The sequence below is a fragment of the Ahaetulla prasina genome, chromosome 3 (genome assembly GCF_028640845.1).
Source record: "Ahaetulla prasina isolate Xishuangbanna chromosome 3, ASM2864084v1, whole genome shotgun sequence".
In the NCBI taxonomy this organism is placed as follows: Eukaryota; Metazoa; Chordata; class Lepidosauria; order Squamata; family Colubridae; genus Ahaetulla; species Ahaetulla prasina.
In genome coordinates this window covers 31,500,960-31,518,721 of record NC_080541.1, presented here as the reverse complement: position 1 = coordinate 31,518,721, position 17,762 = coordinate 31,500,960, and the positions used below count along the sequence as shown (strand labels likewise).

The 17,762-nt window shown below is 32.8% G+C and overlaps 1 protein-coding gene across 4 annotated transcripts in view; it reads left to right on the top strand.

Annotated features, from left to right (window-relative positions):
- Window positions 1–17,762, top strand: part of VPS13B (vacuolar protein sorting 13 homolog B) — a 357,489-nt gene that overhangs the window by 179,296 nt on the left and 160,431 nt on the right. For all 4 annotated transcript variants that reach the window (XM_058175718.1, XM_058175717.1, XM_058175719.1 and 1 more), the window contains 3 exons: window positions 10,244–10,447; window positions 15,268–15,394; window positions 16,740–16,883. In XM_058175718.1, the coding sequence (XP_058031701.1) occupies window positions 10,244–10,447; window positions 15,268–15,394; window positions 16,740–16,883 (475 nt within the window). The remainder of the gene's footprint in view (window positions 1–10,243; window positions 10,448–15,267; window positions 15,395–16,739; window positions 16,884–17,762) is intronic.

Below are 17,762 nucleotides of genomic sequence, written 5' to 3'. Positions count from 1 at the left end.
TTTATTGTCTTTTCAATAATCTCTTTACTATCTCTGTCTGTGTGTTTGTGTGTTACTATGTACAAAATATAATAGATATATTTACTCAAGGTTCTTCACAACATATCCAATGTTTTAATCACTTCAGTTACTATTTGTAAACAAGAAAAAGGAACCATTAGAAATTTTGTGATTTATGTATGATTTTTTAGCTTTTTGTGACTGATCCTGTAAGGCAAAAATGAAGTGATAGTTCCAGCAAGGAATTTATCAAATGGAAACACTAATAACAAGAAAAATAAGAAAAATAAGGCTGGGAATGATTGCAATCAGATAGTAACCCAATTTTTTTCCTGTCATTTATGCAGGCTGATTCAGGTCTGCATGGAATTAATACAAAGCCCATTGGTGCATTTGTTTCAGCAGGACACATTGTGCTATCTCCATAAAATAGTGTGTGATAAGCCAAGATCTTAAGATACTATATGAAAATAGCTAAAAACAAAAGTATCAAAAAAAATTCTGAATTGAATTATGAAATGAATATACATTTTAGATGGATTCAGTCTGGATCTTCATAACATATCAAGAAAGTTGTATTGTGCTGGTGCTTGATACGGTTACTTGCAAGTGACATAGCTAGTTTGATTTATAGAGGCCCTAGATAGTTTCATATAGAAAATTCAGGCTAGTGGCTGGGACTGTTATTAGCTTCATTCTTAGCTTCTTGCTTAATTGTAAAAGAAAATGGAGGAAAAGCAGAGAGATGTTTTTGTGGATTGTAATAACATTCATTTAAAATATGTCACTTTATATTGTAATTTAAATTAATCCCTTTAGGAGATATTTCAGACATTATAAATGGTTCATATAGAAAGTATTTCAGTGTAGGAAAAACCACAAAAATACCAATTTTCATAATTCTGCTTTAACTATACCTGTTGCAAAGTGCCGCTACGGTATCTCAGTGCATTTATTTGAGGCAAAATCAGTGCATTCAAAAACCATTTACAATGCATTAATTAAAAAACAAAACAAGCAGTAGTATGAACATAATACTTAACATAACATAGTACTATGAACAGCACACTTGTTTTAAAATATGGGCAGGAGAGACAAAAATGAAACAGAAATCATTCAGTATTTCTTTAAAAATATGTAGATGAAAATATGAGTCTTCAATGGGTATTTAACAGGAATTATAGTAAGTTCTTCATACATTTCGGAAGGCAGAATATTCCAGAGTGGAAACATTACCATAAAGAAGTCCTATCTACAAATGAAAGGAAGGTTATACTTTGCATTTCTTAATATTGGCAGTATAATCTTCAATCAACAGCAGTCCCTCAGATATTTGAGTCATAGATTGTTGCAACATTTTGACCAAGAGCAGGGGTAGTCCATAAAGAGTGAGTTACAACATAGGTAACCCTCCTGTTATGACAGTCACATTGCAATGGAGCACCCAAAACCTATTTATGACCCAGTTTCAAAGTTCTGGTGACTACCCTTCCAGTCACATGACAGCATTTTGGGCTCTTGGGAACCAGCCTGCATTTATAGCCATTTGCAGCATCCCAGGATCACTTGACTGTGATTTACCAGGAACTGGTGTTTACTTCCAGTTTTTGGCAAAAACTTTGCATAGCGAACAATGGGTTTGCTTAATGACTACAGCTTTTGCTTAATTACCACTGCAATAAAATGTCTAAAATCAAATTGGCCATGTGATGACCCACTTTATAGCTGTCGCAACTTACAACGGTAAGGATTGCTGTGATACCTGCAATCTAAATGTGAGGCTACTGCAGTAGTCAGAAAGGGCATAATTGGCATGTCAGCAAAAAGAGGTAATTTAGAAACCATAGTTCCACATTAGAATTCCAATGAGAATAATAACTCTAGGAGCATCAGAGGTTTTGCTAGATGAAAAGAAGTGATAAGGTGCTCATTTTTCTGGCCAGCCAAAGTGTTCACTAGCCAATTCACCATGGTTGGAGTTCTTGTTTTCAGAATGTTACCTCAAGCTACTTAGGGCAGTTTGGTGCAGCTTGTGTTTTAGGACCTATTTTTGATGAATTGGAATCAGCAGGTTTATACTGACTCACTTAACCAGTCTTTTGTTACATATATGTATATGTATGTCCTTTTCACGGTAGCAAATTTTGGACAAATATTCTCCTCTAAGCAGTTGAGGAAGGTGATCTCCTGGGATGGGAGTTACATGTCTTTTGATTTTATGACATCAGCAGAGTGGGTGAGGTTAAATGTTCAGTCCCAATGTTGGAGGGGTATAAAAGTGTGAGTTAGGGGCCTCCCAGATTGTAAAATTGTGAATTTTGGGACATGTGACCTTGGGAACAGCAAATGGAGAACCTATGCATCCCATGAGCTTCAGATTGACCAACTCTGATTTAGGATTTTTTTGTCTGAGAAAGAATAGAAATGTCTTACTTGAAAATCACACCAATTAATACATGTTTTTATGTGTGTGTATAATGTTTTTAATTCTTAAACAGCTATTGCTCAATTAATAGGACTTTTTAAAAGTTATGCATGAATTTGAAAATTATTTTTCCAATGAATTGTCTCAGTGATACAGTTCTGCCTTACACAATAAACATATTAACAAACCTTAGCATGATCTCATTAAATAATTGAAAGCAGTATTATTACTCTTGCTTTTTTATTTAGCTTAAATAATTTCCTCTTTGAAACCATGGACCATATCTGAAACATTAGAATGATAATGCTTTAAAACAAAAGATCAAGATCAAATGGTTTCTATAAACAATAGTATACAAATATTTTTAAAAGTATCAATTTCCATGTGGCCCTAGGAAATTATTGCTGTTTTCATTTCTTAATAACTTACAGAATTTAGTGGAACAGGGGAAAAAAGTAAGAGAAAATTTATTCAAAGATTTGTTGCCTACAGTTTTTTTATCAGATAAATATAGAAAAAGTTGATTATTCATTTTTTCTAATGCTTGATTGCCAGATCTTTCCTTTTCCTTCCCTTTTATTTTATACTAACTTAATTATTTTTATCTGAGCTGGAGTTTTCTTGTCTCCAATGTTCAGTTTTGTGCAAAGGATTTTTGTCTATGAATTCATAGGACTTTTATTGGAAGTAAAAAGAAGAAATATAACAGAAACACAGAGTTTATTTTTCTGAAACAGCTATGAGTTTATAGACCTTGACATCTAAGTAGCATCTTTAGATAAATTACCATTTTTTCAGAAGCCTTTACCTATCGGAAATAATAAACTCTTCATTCTATTAAATTTCAACTGAGCAGCCAGTGTTAGAGGATTAATGGAGAAATTCACTCTGTATTCCTGAAACATTTTACTTGAGAAAGACCACAAACTTGGACTTTGGTTTAGATAATCTCTATACATCTAAAATACTCCGAATACAAAAAGAAGATCAGCATGTAAATACAGAAAATCTTTAGCATATTTAAAAGCAAGTAATAATAAAACATTTATTTACCATTAATGTGTTGAGTATAGTTGTTCTTGGTTAATATTTCACTGATTCGGTAGAACAAGCATTAGTTGAAACTTGTCTTTAAACAAAGAGCAAATGTTGATTCTATTAATAAAACAGTGTTGAATTTCAGCTTTGGCAAGAATACTTGATTGATGTAGGTAAGGACCCCACAGATTTCTTGTGATAGGGTGAAAAATAAAGATAAACACAGGAATACTGTGTGATAGATATTTTTATACTCATTTTATAAAAACCTGTTTTATTATCACAAAGTAACACAATGTATATGTCAGCATGATGTCCTCTTATTTTAGTAGTTAGATACCATATGTAATTTCTAAGGTATAATGCTGACAAATATGGATTTAAATAAATAGCTTATGAAATAAACATTTTCTTCCATTAAAACATCTGTTAAATACAGCAGCAATTTTATCAGGAGGCTGTTGAATAATAACCCACTTGAGATTTTTTTCATCTATAATATTTAAATATATAATATTTGAGCAATGCAGGAATAAAATAGAACAACATGGTGTATATATCATATTTAATGCAAGTGGAGAACATCCTAGTTATCATATGAATTATTCTTTAGCTTTTGAAATTAATTCGTTGTGCTTAATAGAGGATTGGATTGATATCCACATATGGTTTGATAAATTGACACAACAATGAAAAAAAATCCTGTCCCATGTCAATTTATCAAACACACTGCAAATGTTCTGTCTTATCCTATATAAAAATAATTACTACTCAGTAAACATGAAGCTCATGTTCAGTGAAACTTAACCTCAGAACTTCCAGGTGAATATATATACAGCACCTGATAAGGCTGAGGTATTGTACCACTAAACAAACAACCTGAAGCAATTCTGGGACTACCACATATGACCAGATTAACATTAATAGAGAATCAGAAGGAGTCTGTTTACTCAATTTCGCACTAAGCCAAATGTTTGTATGAAGTTGGGAAAGCCAAACCCTGGTCTCCTATTACTGGCAAGCAATGTTGTGTTCTGAACTAAATTTTTCACACAGAATGCAGATCCATAAAGAATGCATTACTTCATTACATTTTATTTTGGCACAATTTGTTACAACTGCTAACCTCTATTTCCTCTGTCCATGTTTCTGAGTCTGTTTAGAAAGTTATATTCCTGGCTGGTCATCCAAACATTTTGCATGTATTTAGAATTATTCACTTCCTCATTTACAGAATGATTTAGATTATGTCATGCATGCAAGAATAGGCTTAAAAGCAAATCAAACTTTTTAATCATAGAATCTTTTTTTTTAAAAATCATACACATAACCCGATGTGCCAGTCTTTTAACTGAGGTATTTAAAGAAGACATAGGCCACTTTTACAAATATTAACAGACAGGTTATATACATTCACATACAACTTTTCAGAAATCGTTTTTTTTTTTAATTTCCCCCTCAGACAGATTGAAAATACATTGTATAGTTAACGTACTTTACCTTTGTTCCCACTATTGTGCTCCAGTTACAAGTCTAGAAGACAACTGCAGTGGAAAACAGTCTTCTGCTTATTTGTGGTAAATTATTGTACACAGAGCTTTTTGGAACAAGGCACTACTTTTAAATGTCTGGTCACCTCACGGGATATGTAGTGCATTTCCTGCCACTAGGATAAGAGGAAGGAAGCACCAAGGCCCAAACGTTTGATGTGTGGTCTACTGTAATTCCTTTCATGTGTTCAGTGGCTTTCATAGGATCCATGTCCTACAGTCAGTTTTGACCAGTTTGTGGTCCATTTCATTATGCTGACCCTCTTAAATGGAAAACAAACATTATAAGTGGTATTAAGCTGCCACTGTTATAATGAAAGGGCTATCATTTTGCCCTTAAGCTGATTGCTTTATTAAATTTTATGGAAAGGTTTCCTTTGTTTTTTAAAGATAATTTCATATTTGGGAGGGAATACTAGAAGTATCTGATAATTTAAATTAGACACTAGCTAGTATTTATATAACTTGCAAAAGCTTGGAATTATTCTTAAATGTACCATATTTTAATATTTTAAGATAGACTTTCCCAAGATTCCTTGTGTGTTAAGAATCTTTATGCTATTTCACAGAGCAAAATCACCACTTACCATTTTTTGAAACAACTTATGATGGTTGTTACATGTTTTTAGGCATTTTATACATATTAACCCACTACGCATATTGGTTTCCACTGTAAGATTTAGTTAATTGGTGGCATGAATTTGCTTCGCTAAAGAACAAATTTGTTAGTTTGTTTTCAGGTGGAGCTGCTGCCACATGAACTTGAGTTTTATGTGATTTCAAGGCCAAAACTGTATCATCAATAAATGCTTAGAATATGAGTTTTATCTTATTATAAATTGAATGTGTTACATCTTGGAAATATGCACAGGTCTGACAAACACACAGAACTTTATTTCAGTAATTGATTAATAAAAATATAATTAATAAGGGCCGTGGTGGCTCAGGCTGTAAGAAGCCTGTTATTAAAACACAGCAGCCTGCAATTACTGCAGGTTCAAGCCCCACCAGGCCCAAAGTTGACTCAGCCTTCCATCCTTTATAAGGTAGGTAAAATGAGGACCCAGATTGTTGGGGGGGCAATAAGTTGACTTTGTAAATATACAAATAGAATGAGACTATTGCCTTACACACTGTAAGCCGCCCTGAGTCTTCGGAGAAGGGCGGGATATAAATGTAAATAAAATAAATAAATAAATAAATAAATAAAATAAAATGAACAACACAAAACTATCCTTAACAACTACAACTATTAGCAATGATTTGTGGGTGAAACTTATACATAATATTGATTTAACAGATAGTCATATAAAAGCTATGATGGTGTTCTGGAAATTTAAATAAAAGAGATTAATCAACTTGTGGCGAAAATCCCTATAGAACTGATAGAAGAACATGGGTTGTGGTTTCTTTGGCAACCATATCACAGGGAAGTATTGGATTTCATATGGGATTTTCCTATATTTTCTAAACTATTTTCCTTTTATTTTAATAAGCTGTGACAAATATCATGGAGACTTGTTTCCTTTTGTTTAAATTCAGTTGTTAATAATTAAAATATTTGTGGTTTCCCATTGCCATATTGTCTAATCTCTAGATTGGGGAGTCCAAATCTTTAAGGATGTGGGGAAAACTAAAAAGTTGGGTATTTTATTTGTTCTTGCAAAGCAGCTGTTTGGAGAAGCGTGCAGATTCATAAAGTTGGTTGTCAATGAAGATAGAAGTGGTTTCAAAACATCTACTGCATTACTACCTCTTACCATTTCTACCCTCAACAATGCAAGGCAGTTCCAGGTTTTTTTAACAGTTTTTCTAAGCAAATAAATGTGTTTTAAAGAAATCCTTTAGACTTCATTTTTATTATTTTTTATAAGAAAGATTATAGATAGAGATGCTTGAGACTTATACTTTGCATACAACCACGCCTGTTCTCATTTTATTAATTAGTTTTGTATAAAGGATCCAATTGGACACCAAGGGTTGCATGTCTCTTGGCACATTAACTTTGGGTACCTGACTTTTTCTGTTTCCCATCTTATGTAATGTTATTTTTCCATAAGAATAAAATTTAGATATTTGTACATTTTGCTTAAATGGGCAATAGTTTAAAGCTATATATACAGTACTAATTAAGAAAAAAATAAGAGGAGTTAAAAATCCTTTGGCAGTACAATGATCTTGATTCAAATTGAGAAATTCATGGCTGGTCATGCCACCTAAAAATATGTGACATATTTTATATTTTAGGTGACATGACCAGGCATGAATTTCTCTTGCTTTTTAAGTTGTTATTATTAAAATTCTGTATAGGGCAGAATCTATTACTTTGCTGGAGAGAAAATTATTTATTGTTTTGTGGTCTTTCTTAAACTAGGTTATTTTTAAAAGGCCAAAATATGTTTTTAGAGGTTTTCTAGGTTGAAGTAATGTTTTGGCTCTTATACATAAAACGGCATGAAAGAGAAAATGGGAAGAAAAATATGTATGCCAAAAGCTTTTTCTTTTTGAACGCTTTTTACACCTAATATCGTGACTAGAACACACAAAATACTTCAACACATAGAATGTGAACACCTGCTCTTTGGATCCTTTGTTAAGAGCAGTTTACAGTATATTGATATTTTATCTTTATAAAAATCTTTAGAAAGCATGTTAAGCCAAGAAAAACTGTTTCCCTGGATGTAAACTTCAAAGCTTAATACAGAGAGCTAAATGTTATAACCATCTATAATATGTAGTTGTGTAAAGTAGATAAAGGTGTAAAAGTTTTTATATTAAATACGATTATATCATATAGTACTATTATATAACATTTAAAAATATTTTTGTTTGGGAGCTTTTTTACCTGCTTTCTATAGCCTTTTATAATTCTCCAGTAGACTGTAAGAGAATACATGCTGAATTTCTTACAATAAGCCTCTGAATTTTGCCTATTCAGCAATGAATAGTAACTGATTCAACATGAGCTGTTTCTTGTATAAACATACAAAATGCTTGACCCAGACTAAATCAATTTAAAAAGGAAAACATTAAAGTTATGTTTCCGGTTACATGCTTAAGGTCTTCTTTGACTGTATTACATTACTGTGTTATTTACCAACTATGGTAGACTTTCAATTTATCCTTTCATGCCACCTGCAAAGAAGAGAACAGAGATCTTATAGGATGGGGGGAAAAAATTTAGAGAAGTTTTAGTCATTTATTGTCCGGTTACTATATATTAATGCAAAAATGCAATTCGCTAAAGTTTGAAAGTTTAGCTGATTGTTTTGGGCTAAGACACTAAAGTTTAATGAAGTGCCAAAATCTTCAACAAAGGATTGTTATAAAGAGGGTAATGAATAAGGAAACTTCTATACCTGCCCCTTAATAAATAAAATATAAGTATAATTTTTGAGCTAGTCAGTGAGTGATGAATTTCCACAAGAGGAGACAATCTCTGATTGGTTGCAGCTCTCCATGGTATCAGTCTTACCCACTACTAGCTGGAAATACTAAGAGATAAAAACTGGATCCTTCTTTATAGCAATAAACATGATAGCGCTAATATATTCCATCACTGAGTTTTTGGTCAGTTACCAACATATGTGTTCTCCTAAAGACTGATGTAACTGGATAGCTTTAAAACTGAATGATACCTGTGACATAATTGAAATTCTGCTGAAGTCTAGGCGATATCCTGGAAATTAGCTAAGTTCACTTGACACATTATCTCCTAGCTACTCAGTATACTTTCCAATATAATAGGTGCTTTGTGATTTTCTTTAGAATTAAGGTGCATAATGCAGCTAAAGTAATGGTGTAAGAAAACAACTATTGACCTGTGACAAATTTGATATAATCCATAGCTGAAACCAAATTTAAAATATGTTTATTTTCTACTACTCTTAGTCTGTATAGGATTTATGTTCAGCCCAAGTAAGAATGTTTGATTAGAAAGGTGAGAGTTCTATAAGGAATTGCTCTAGCTTGGTTGTCATACTCTGACCTCTGTGCCATCAATCTTGATACATTTTAGTTATTGATATTAAATGTATGGATTAGGTGCATTAGATGCTTGACATTTTCCAGCTTATTTACATGTCCAGCAAAGATGAAAAAATGGTCCCTCAATTTGATTAGATATTCAACAAGTATTTGAAATGTTCTTACAATTTTTAACAATTTATCTAGTATCGTACTAACAATACATTATTTTATCAAAGTTCTCTTTAAGATTATACAATACAATGTAAATTTTAATCCTTCCTTCTATATACTCTCCTATTGGCCCAACTATAGATTGTATCCAATTTTTTGCCTCTTTTATTATAACAATCTTTAACTTCATTGTCCTGTTTCCATTTCAATAAAATTTATAGATCTTAGCAATAATATGATCATCATTAGTACAGAGCTCTACATCAAATTCAGTATTATGCTTTTTAGATTTATAATTCATTTTATCCAACTTAAATCTTGCCATTTGATAACCTAGTCTACGCTTCTTTTAATTTACAAAATAAGTATTAAGTGAAATTCTTAATTGATCTATGCCTAATGCAGAGACCATTAGTTATGGGTCCATTTTATGATGATGACCACAGCATAAGGAAGATTATGACTTGGATTATAAGAAGCATAAATAATAAAACATGTGAATTAACAAATGAAATGAAATAAACATGTTATATGCCTGTGAAAGTTGGAGAAATGGGATGGATAAAATAGATCTGGCGTTCATTTCCTTGTCTGTAATTCACCTACTCTGCTCCATTTGGAAATCCAAGAATGGTGGAGAATGATGGTTACCTACTTAGAAAAAAGATCTGTTTTTTTGAATATGTATTTTAATATGCTCACATAACAAAATAATAATATAGATCTAAAATTTTAGTTTATTTTATTAATTATAATTTAAGAAACTTAATTAAGAATATGAAACAGTGAGAAGTTATGACACGAGATAGACCATTATTTGGTAGTATGAAAAATAATTTGGAGAAAACAGGATAGGAAAGGAAAAGAAATAAAAAAGGAAACAAATTAGAATGGAAATAGAATGACTACAGAAAATTCAGGTGCTGTATGAAAAACTGTTAGAATATTAGTCTCCCAACAGAATAAATGGGTAAGGGAATGGATCTAATCTCATAATAACTTTAAATTAATGTTATTGTTGCCTTAAAACTGTTGAGTTAGCTTTGGATTTGAAGAAAACAATGACATTGTTTGATTTCTGCCATCATAGGAGAGCACTGAATTTGGGAGTTCTTCGAGATCCTGGTTCAGAGGTTGAAGACAGACAGTACCAAATAGACCTCCAGTCCATCAACATGGGTACTGCTCAGTGGGAACAGCTAAAGCCAGAGAAGGAAAATGGTAAAAGCAGGGCTGTGCCAGAGAATGAAAGGAATTCTCAGAATCCAGCACTTGAATGGAATATGGCCAGTAGGTAAGAATCTGCTTGGAAGTGGTGCTTTGTGGATTCTGTGCAAAGGCGTAATGGTAACAGCATCTCACAGATTTGAGCTAATTGGTTTTTTTATTTATACATAGAAGTGTATGTTTGCATTCCGTTACAAACACGTTTTCCATAAGCTAGGATTCTGAACAGTGCATTTCAGACTGTTTATAGAATTGCTGTATAATAATCATACAGATACAGTTTATGTCTATATTTTGTAATAGCTTATTATAGCCATAAAGTGTAACAAGGGCCAAAATCTGGCATTCCCATTACTAGCCTAAAAAAAGCAGCATTATTATCCCTTTTGTACTTTTGTAAAAGTTTGAACAGAACTAGTTTAGACATTTTAAAGCCAACAGACGACAAAAATGTTTCCCTCCCCAATTGGCTTGAAACCAGTTTCTGTGCTTCTGTAAATGAAAACAGCTGCTGTTTCTGAAATGACAAATTTCTGTTGATTTGTTGATATGCAAAAGAGGCAATTAAAATAATGCCTGTTGAAAAAAGTCTGTATCAATGGAGTTTTGCAATATTTTATGTAAGGGAGGTAGGGGAGCCAAACATTTACCTGCTATGGTTCAGGAGCGTAAAGCATTTTTCTAAGGTTTCAGATCAAGTGGGTACATTTTTTCCATGTTCCTTGTTTCTTTATTTGCTGCATTTTTGTATCCCAGAAGTTTATGCTATATTTAGTTATATATCGCTATAAAACCTTAAAGCACCCTTAATATTAATAAAAGCAAACTTTCTAAGATCAAAATGTTATTTAGCTTTTTGCAGTTTATTTCAGATTCTTTAATTTTTTAAGCTTATGATTAAAATTTTCTTTTGTTCAGGAATGGAGGCAAATTCATGCAGTTTATTTCAGATTCTTTAATTTTTAAGCTTATGATTAAAATTTTCTTTTTTCAGGAATGGAGGCAAATTCATGCAGTTTATTTCAGATTCTTTAATTTTTAAGCTTATGATTAAAATTTTCTTTTTTCAGGAATGGAGGCAAATTCATGCAGTTTATTTCAGATTCTTTAATTTTTAAGCTTATGATTAAAATTTTCTTTTTTCAGGAATGGAGGCAAATTCATGCAGTTTATTTCAGATTCTTTAATTTACAAAATAAGTATTAAGTGAAATTCTTAATTGATCTATGCCTAATGCAGAGACCATTAGTTATGGGTCCATTTTATGATGATGACCACAGCATAAGGAAGATTATGACTTGGATTATAAGAAGCATAAATAATAAAACATGTGAATTAACAAATGAAATGAAATAAACATGTTATATGCCTGTGAAAGTTGGAGAAATGGGATGGATAAAATAGATCTGCTCCATTTGGAAATCCAAGAATGGTGGAGAATGATGGTTACCTACTTAGAAAAAGATCTGTTTTTTTGAATATGTATTTTAATATGCTCACATAACAAAATAATAATATAGATCTAAAATTTTAGTTTTAGGAGAAGTTTATCGTGTACTACTGAGTCAAAAGCTTTTGCAGAAGTCTATGTAGATTGCATCTATTGATTTGCCTTGATCTAGATTTGAAGTCCATATGTTTTTGCAGTGGAGAAGTTGTAAGTTACATGATAACTTTTCCTGAAACCAAATTGTTTGTTGGAGAGTAGGTTGTTAGTTTCTAAGTGTGAGGTAATGGATTGGTTGATGATAGATTCCATGACTTTGCAGGTGACGCAGCAAAGGGAGATCGGTCTGTAGTTTTCGACTAAGCTGGGGTCTCTTTTTTGAAGATGGGGATGACTGTGGCTAGTGACCAAAGTTTGGGAAGAGAACTGGTAGTGAAAGCTTTATCAAAGATAATACTTAGGGGTTCAGCTATATTAATGGAAAGTTTTTTTAAGAAATATGCACATAGACCATCAGGTCCAATAGAAAGCGATGGTTTTAAGTTGTGAAGAGCTTTACCAACGTTGTCTTCTGTGAAATCTATATGAGTTAAATCATCATAGTCATTGCTGGTTCGTTTGTGGAATGTTGGATATGTGTTATCGGAGTTAACAAAAACTGAGCCAAAGAAAATGTTGAAGAGGTTTGCTTTGACTGTTTCGTCATTGCATTCTTTGTTGTTAGAATCTTTTAGTGGTGGGATGGATCTTGAATCTTTAAGTTTACTGTTGACAAAAGTGTAACAAGGGGCAAAATCTGGCATTCCCATTACTAGCCTAAAAAAAGCAGCATTATTATCCCTTTTGTACTTTTGTAAAAGTTTGAACAGAACTAGTTTAGACATTTTAAAGCCAACAGACGACAAAAATGTTTCCCTCCCCAATTGGCTTGAAACCAGTTTCTGTGCTTCTGTAAATGAAAACAGCTGCTGTTTCTGAAATGACAAATTTCTGTTGATTTGTTGATATGCAAAAGAGGGCTTCCAACTCAAATCTAGTTAGAAATATTACATTGACATATTCCATTTTTAGTTCTCCATTTTGATTACATTGCCACAATAGACTCTGATTTGTTTTCAGTCAAGGGTCACAGCAGTCCTTTAAAGATATGCTACCCAGTGAATGCAAAAGAGGCAATTAAAATAATGCCTGTTGAAAAAAGTCTGTATCAATGGAGTTTTGCAATATTTTATGTAAGGGAGGTAGGGGAGCCAAACATTTACCTGCTGTGGTTCAGGAGCGTAAAGCATTTTTCTAAGGTTTCAGATCAAGTGGGTACATTTTTTCCATGTTCCTTGTTTCTTTATTTGCTGCATTTTTGTATCCCAGAAGTTTATGCTATATTTAGTTATATATCGCTATAAAACCTTAAAGCACCCTTAATATTAGTAAAAGCAAACTTTCTAAGATCAAAATGTTATTTAGCTTTTTGCAGTTTATTTCAGATTCTTTAATTTTTTAAGCTTATGATTAAAATTTTCTTTTGTTCAGGAATGGAGGCAAATTCATGCAGTTTATTGAGAGATTGTTCTGAAGGTCTCTAATAGCTTAGAGTAGTTATGATTAGAAAGTGAGGTTTGTGAACTTACTATCTTTTAAGTCTCTTATCACTGGTTGGAACGACTTTGCTAATCTCTTTGCCTCCTGGCACACAAGCCTGCAGAAAACCTGTCCTGCAGTTTCCTTATGAGAAGCAGTCATCCAGAGCACATGTGGGCAATCTCCCGTCCTCTCCTTATCCAAAGAGATTCCAAGGAAACCTATCCATCAATTCTTTGGCCTTTGCTGTAATTGAGGATATTTTCAGTTCACAGAGGCTGTGAACTCAGAACTGTCTTCAGTTCACCATAACTCCCCAAGAAGTTGAGTTTGGTGGGATTTTGTTACACATATGCATACACATGGCAGGCTTTGCTAAGGTTCTTTTTCTGCATGTAGCTTTTTTTTTTGTGAAGTTAAGTTTACAAACACATGTCTTTTTGAACACTGCAAAAGCAAAATCATCCACAGCAGTTAAATAACAGTATTTTTTTGTAAAATATATCTACATTTTTTTAGTTTCAACACTGCTATAGTTTTAGTTTCAGCATCACTTCCCAAATACAATCAATATAAATAGCAATTTAAGGCCCATTTGTAAATCAACTGTTTTTAATGGAAGTGACATAATAGTATTTTACTTGTGATCACACTATCCCTTTAACTTTTATATTGATTTAAAAGAATCAAAACACAAAAACTGTATGGTCTTAAAAGCTTTGCAAAAATCTTCACTGTACTTATTAATTAGATGAAGAGAAATAGATTGATATTCCTGTATGAAATTCTTCATATTAAATAAATATAAAATCTTTGGTATCTAGATTTGAATAGACCAACAATAATATTTTAAATGACCTGGAATGTCTTTCAGCTACTGTTATATTATTTATCACACAATCAACCAGATGGTTAGACTGTATTTGGCATTTTTATCTGTCTAAAGTCCTTCCAAAAGGGGAAGGACTTGCAGAGGCAGAAGTTGTTGTTCAATGGTATTAAATGTATCATTGCAGTTTATTATTATTATTATTTACACAAAATGACAATATACACAGCAAACGAGATAACTATGCTGGATTTTGTATCACAGATCACTAGTCGAACACTTCCCAAGTGTTTAGGACTGCGTGATGTATATGTAACAGATGCCTAGGTGATCATACTACATTATACTATTCCTCACCGATGATACTCATATGATCAACACCTGCACCAAATTAATGGAACATTAAAGACTGGTACCTGTAGGAAAATTAGTAGAGAAAGCACAGGTCTATTTCTTGTTATCTCTTTAGAATCACTGGAAAAAACCTTCAGATCTGAAGATAGTGTCTTAACTTCAGTTTATTTTAATACTTGCATTAATTCCAATACCTGCTTGAGCCTCTTTTCTTAGAGAAGCATTTAAATATCTTGCAAAGCTAATTTTGCTGATTCAGAAATGGGTCCCCAATTAGGCAGTGAATGTTGAATAGTCCTCTCTTTCTATGGATCCTGTATCAGTTAACATGACTATTTAAAATTTTATATAAGATTTAAAATACATGTTTATAAATATATTTATTACATATTTTCTAATGGAATAGCATTTATATGTTTATATTGGATATTGATAGCATTAAAAAGTAATCTTAGAGCATTTTCTCAGCTTTAGTGCTCAGTTGGGTATGTTTGTGTGTATTTTCTCGGACCATTATTGTAACAGTATTTTATCCTTTATTAATTTTTGATAGCTCACAGCAGGCATTTTTCTGTAATGTTGCTAGGTTAAGAAATTAATATTTGCAAATATGAAGGAACAGCCTCCTAACCATAAAAGTTTATCATTTAGTGCACATTTATTCCATTTTATTTTTTAGCATAAAACACCATCAAGAACGAAGAGCTATTTTAACTCCAATTTTAACAGACTTTACTGTACGGGTAACTGCAGCTCCTGCCATCATTTTCACAAAAGTAATTTCTCCAGAGAATTTACACACAGAGGTCAGTACTGGATATGAGTTGTTTATCACTGAGCTTTATATCTGCACATTTGTTAATTATTAAAATGATACATAAAATTGTGTTAAAAATACTGTGTGGTATGAACTTGGGCCAGAACAGTAAGTCCAGGCAAAATTGTTTGCTGAATCCTTCTACATTGTCAACATTGGGAAAGCAGGTCATTTAGGACCCCCAAATGGTAATTTCTTTTATAAGACAGAAGGCTAAGGCATAATTTTAGATCACCAAAAGGAAATACAATTTCAAGGCAGATTATTTTCTCTTTAATTTTTTTTCAAACTTTCGTAAAGAAAGTTTATATCATCTTTTTGGCATCCTGCTGCTTGTTCCCCTTAGCTCCCATCAGTTCATTTCAAACTTTGCACAGAGGTTTGGAGCTCTCATCCTTTCTGAAAAAGGATTGTAGTTGTGGTGCTGGAGCTTCTATCACTGGGAATGGCCAGGAATAGAACTGAAGGGCTCTATATGAAGCCTGCCCTATTCTGTTGCCCATGGCCCCAATCTCCACAGCTTTATCTTGCATTGCATATCAGCTGAAAAAAAGAATTTGAAAAAAAAAAGGTGAATAGAGAAAGTATATAGTACAAAATAAGAGATGAATTCCTGTTTTCAGGAATGTAGCTGTTTTAATTTTTCTTGAATCTACTCCCTTTGGATATTCAGTAAGAAAGGGAGAGATCTACCACAGATTACTAAGGATGAATATGCACATATTTTTTTATCACAAGAGGATATGATTTCCTGCTTAGTAAGCAGATCTGTTTATTTTCTCCTTTCATTAATTTCTAAAACATGGTTATGATTGTTTTCTTTGTGTGGGGGTTTTAATAGCCAGGGGACAATGGTCATTTATCTATGCTCCAAATGTTAGCAGACAGCTACAAATCAATTGAATCAGCTATCTCTGAGCTGCGAAATAGTTTCATTATAAACTAAGATGTGCTAGTAGACTCAAATACATCTCTGGGAGAAAGGAGAATTAACAGGTTTTTTTGCCAAGAAAATGAATAAGAGCTCTTGACAGCCCAGAATTACAACAAAGAAACAGGACCTCACACATGAAATACATGAAACAAGGAGAAAGCAACTTAATTGTTAAATAACCTGTTGGAACTGTAGCTCTATGACATATCATTCCTCCACTTGATTATATTTTACAGATGGTGCATTGCCTTTTCTGCTGAAGGAGATAGAGAAAATGTTAATAAACAATTGAGAGAATGTAAACAGCTTATATTGTCTTTCTTAAAAATAAAATTATAAAAATGCCAAGAATAAGCTGGTAACCAATGGAATTTGTTTTGCAAACTTGTTTCTTTCATAGGAAATTTTAGTATGTGGTCATTCTTTGGAAGTGAATATGACAACAGGTCTGGATTTCTTCCTCAGTGTTGCTCAATTACAGCTCCTACAACAATTAATGCAGGATAATATGTCTGGATTGGAACCTTCCAATAAAGCTGCAGAGGTAACTTCCATTATCGGTTGACTTTTGGAAGCAACTGTGCTTCATCATCCAATTTCTAACATTTGTATTATTTATTGATAGTATGTGCTGCCTAAATATGTGTTACACATATCATAATTATGTCTGAAAGTACTTCAGTATAGTGATCCCCTTTACAGGTAGTCCTTGACCATAATTGAGCCCAAAATTTATATTGCTAAGTAAGAAATGTGTTAAATGAGTTTTGCAACTTTTTTTTGCCACAGTTGTTAAGTGACCTACTGCAGTTGTTAAATTAGTAACACTGTTGTTAAGTGAATTTGGTTTTCCTGATGACTTCTGATCAGAAGGTCATAAAAGATGACAAGGGACAAGGGACAATGCAACCCAGGACAATGCCATGGTCATAAGTGTGCAAAGCGATCATGTCACTTTTTTCAGTGCCGTTGAACCTTCAAATGGTCACTTAGCGAACTGTTGTAAGTTGAGGACTGCCTATGAAGGAACCCTGTCTTCTCTATGTATTTTCTTGGCTACATTTTGTTTATCTGATCATAGGAAAGGAAGAGTTTGATTTCATTATTTTCAGCTATTGGCTATAGTAAAATTATTCTAATTGACCTGTGCAATTGTACAATTGAGGAATAAGCAAGTAGTTAGTAGTTTAAACTATAGTTAAACCTTTCTCCAATCTGAGGCTCGATTGAAGCATCGATTGAAGCATGGAATTGTGTTACTAGAATTTTTTTCCCCCTATTCTAGCTATGGCACATCACCTAAACAGGAGCACTAGTCTCAGGTGTATCACATACAGGTGTTTGCCAGAATAGTCATGGTTAGCTGCATAAATTCTGTAGCATTCATTGGGATATCAGAGAAAACCAGGCTCTGCGGAACACA